Here is a 2323-nt window from a genome sequence, read left to right on the forward strand (position 1 = left end):
GAAAAGCTTTACTCGGTATTTTACAAGGCCATTACGAGGAAACTTTATTTCCTCGCAATTTCATCGTTAAGTCATCGTAATTTCACGAGGAATAGTTTTCCTCGTTAAATTTCCTTGCTAAAACTGTGTTTTCTTGTAGTGATACAAAAGAAATTTTCCAAATGAGAATATGACAAAAAAAGAATGTATAAAGAGAAAATCCTCTATATAATATTCTGAGACAGAAGCATAACTCTCTCAGGCCCAAATCCCGATGCACGACTACCAACCTCAGAAGCATTAACTCATCGCCGCAACCACCCCATCTCCACCGCAGAAAAGCAGAACACCGCCGCAACTAATCCTCTCTGATGACCTAAATCAGCCTAAATCGAAATTCCTTCAGTCAATCGATAGATCCCATCATGGCTAACCCCCCCCCCCCCCCAAGGATATCATGCCAGCTCAATCTACGTAGGAAAGCTACTTTTCCGGGTCGAGTGGGAGAGCCGGCCTGAACGTCTTCTTAGCTCGTCGCTTCTCAATTTACCTCCTTCTTGAGGATAGTTCTACAATCTCTTTAAAAATTGACAGTTACTTCAGTTTATCTCAACCCTCAAAGGTTCATAGTAACGATACTTCATCAGGAACCAGTTTGTAGCAAGAATGTCTCACAGATACACTAGATCTGAGAAAGGGAAATGGGCAGCAGACCCGTCAAGATCGGAACGGCGTCGCCCGGTTCGGATCCCACCAAGCGACAACTCAGCCTTGATAGAAGAAAACAAGCTTACCCTCATTGGGAGAGTGACAAACCCAGTAATCCAAAAGACTCAATGGGTCGTCGACTGGCTCATTCAATACTGGAACGTGGAAGGAGAGCTCACATGAAGGGATTTGGGACCAGACCTCTTCCAAATCCGATTCACCTCAGAGGAAGCCCTGCAAACAGTCCTTCGGAAGGGCCCGTATCACTACAAACGTTGGATGATTCTTCTCCAGTGCTGGGAACCAATAGTTTCTAACTCTTTCCCGAGAATGATAGCATTCTGGATCAGAATCCACGGCATTCCGCTGTACTACTGGAATCTGGATACGCTAACAGCCATAGGAAAAGAGCTTGACCCAATTCTGGATAAATATATAGACAACGGCAGAATCAGGGTGCACATCGATGGCCTCAAGAAATTGGAAATGCGACTTCCTATTGAACTACCATCAGGGGAAGTCATTACGGTGGATTTGGAGTATGAAAAAATGGAGAAACACTGCTTCATCTGCTATTCTCTCTGTCACGAGAAAGAAACTTGCCCTCTCAATAGGGACAGATCCTCTAATACGACTTTAGCTCAAGGAATTAGCCAGCATAACACACTAAGGAAGCTGGAAGACCATCGCCGCAGGCATGAGGCTAGAAGATCATCGCCGCAAGCATGAGGCTAGAAGACCGAACTCAACTAGCACCAGAGACAGAACTTGGGAGGCTAAAGAACGACAGCAAGACAGCCAACAATCAGTGTACTCCCGCTTACAAGACCCAGAAAGGAGAAGGTACCAGTCTAACGAGAGAACTCGGTCCCTATGTATGATTTTAGAGAATAGAGTAGGTATTGAGAGATTAAAAGAAGATTAGAGAAGATTAATGGGAGATTTGTAGAGATATTAGATAGTAATCATGTTTAAGAGTATTTCAGAATCATCATGAACAAGAGAGAGAGTCTAGAGAGATAATCCCAAACTTCTTAATTATTAATCTGATCAGAGTTTACAATATATATGAGGAGGCAACACTAGGATGAGGGTTTCATAAAGAGGCACTATTACAAGAGATAAGGTTTGCTTTAATTCAAACCATCCAATGAGCTTCTTCCTTGTGCATAAAGCTCCTTTTGCTTTATCCAGCTCTTCTCCAGCCTGTCACACGTTCCTCCTCTTCCCTTGCAACGGTCTGATGCCTTAGAAAAGGGAATAGGACTTCTCTTCTTCATCCCAAGTTACCTGGGTAACTAGTATAACTAGTATACTAGGATAACTAGGGCATCCTTGGTTTAACCTTTGCAAGTTACTCGGGTAACTAGTATTACTACACCATGTACGGACTCTTCATCATACTCAACTCCTCATGTCTTTCTCTTCCCATATATTGATCTCATCTAAACACTCCCTCTCAAGCATAGCTTTGTGAAAGTCTAAGCTTGGATAGCCATGAGATCTTCCTCATTAAAAACCTCACCAAGGAAAACTCATTGGGACAAAACCTTGATGAGGGAAAAAGAGAAAAGACCTCATGACTTAGGGGATCAGCTCCTTCTCTTCCCAAGATCTATGAGTCCCAATCTGATGT

The 2323-nt window shown here is 43.1% G+C and overlaps 2 protein-coding genes across 2 annotated transcripts in view; one reads left to right on the top strand and one right to left on the bottom strand.

The window, feature by feature from the left end:
* Positions 1 to 1017: 1017 nt before the first annotated feature.
* On the top strand, positions 1018 to 1416 carry LOC106338267 (uncharacterized protein At4g02000-like). The gene has a single exon (XM_013777288.1). The coding sequence runs from the start codon at positions 1018 to 1020 to the stop codon at positions 1414 to 1416; it is 399 nt and encodes a 132-aa protein (XP_013632742.1).
* Positions 1417 to 2271: 855 nt separating this feature from the next.
* Positions 2272 to 2323, bottom strand: part of LOC106338275 — a 1866-nt gene continuing 1814 nt past the window's right edge. The window contains exon 5 of the mRNA XM_013777295.1: positions 2272 to 2316. Within this exon, the coding sequence (XP_013632749.1) occupies positions 2272 to 2316 (45 nt within the window). The remainder of the gene's footprint in view (positions 2317 to 2323) is intronic.

Source organism: Brassica oleracea, chromosome C1 (genome assembly GCF_000695525.1).
Source record: "Brassica oleracea var. oleracea cultivar TO1000 chromosome C1, BOL, whole genome shotgun sequence".
Lineage (NCBI taxonomy): Eukaryota > Viridiplantae > Streptophyta > Magnoliopsida > Brassicales > Brassicaceae > Brassica > Brassica oleracea.

Excerpts from the sequence above, each read along its gene's own strand:
- LOC106338267 (XM_013777288.1), top strand. The coding sequence starts at position 1,018 with ATGATAGCATTCTGGATCAGAATCCACGGCATTCCGCTGTACTACTGG.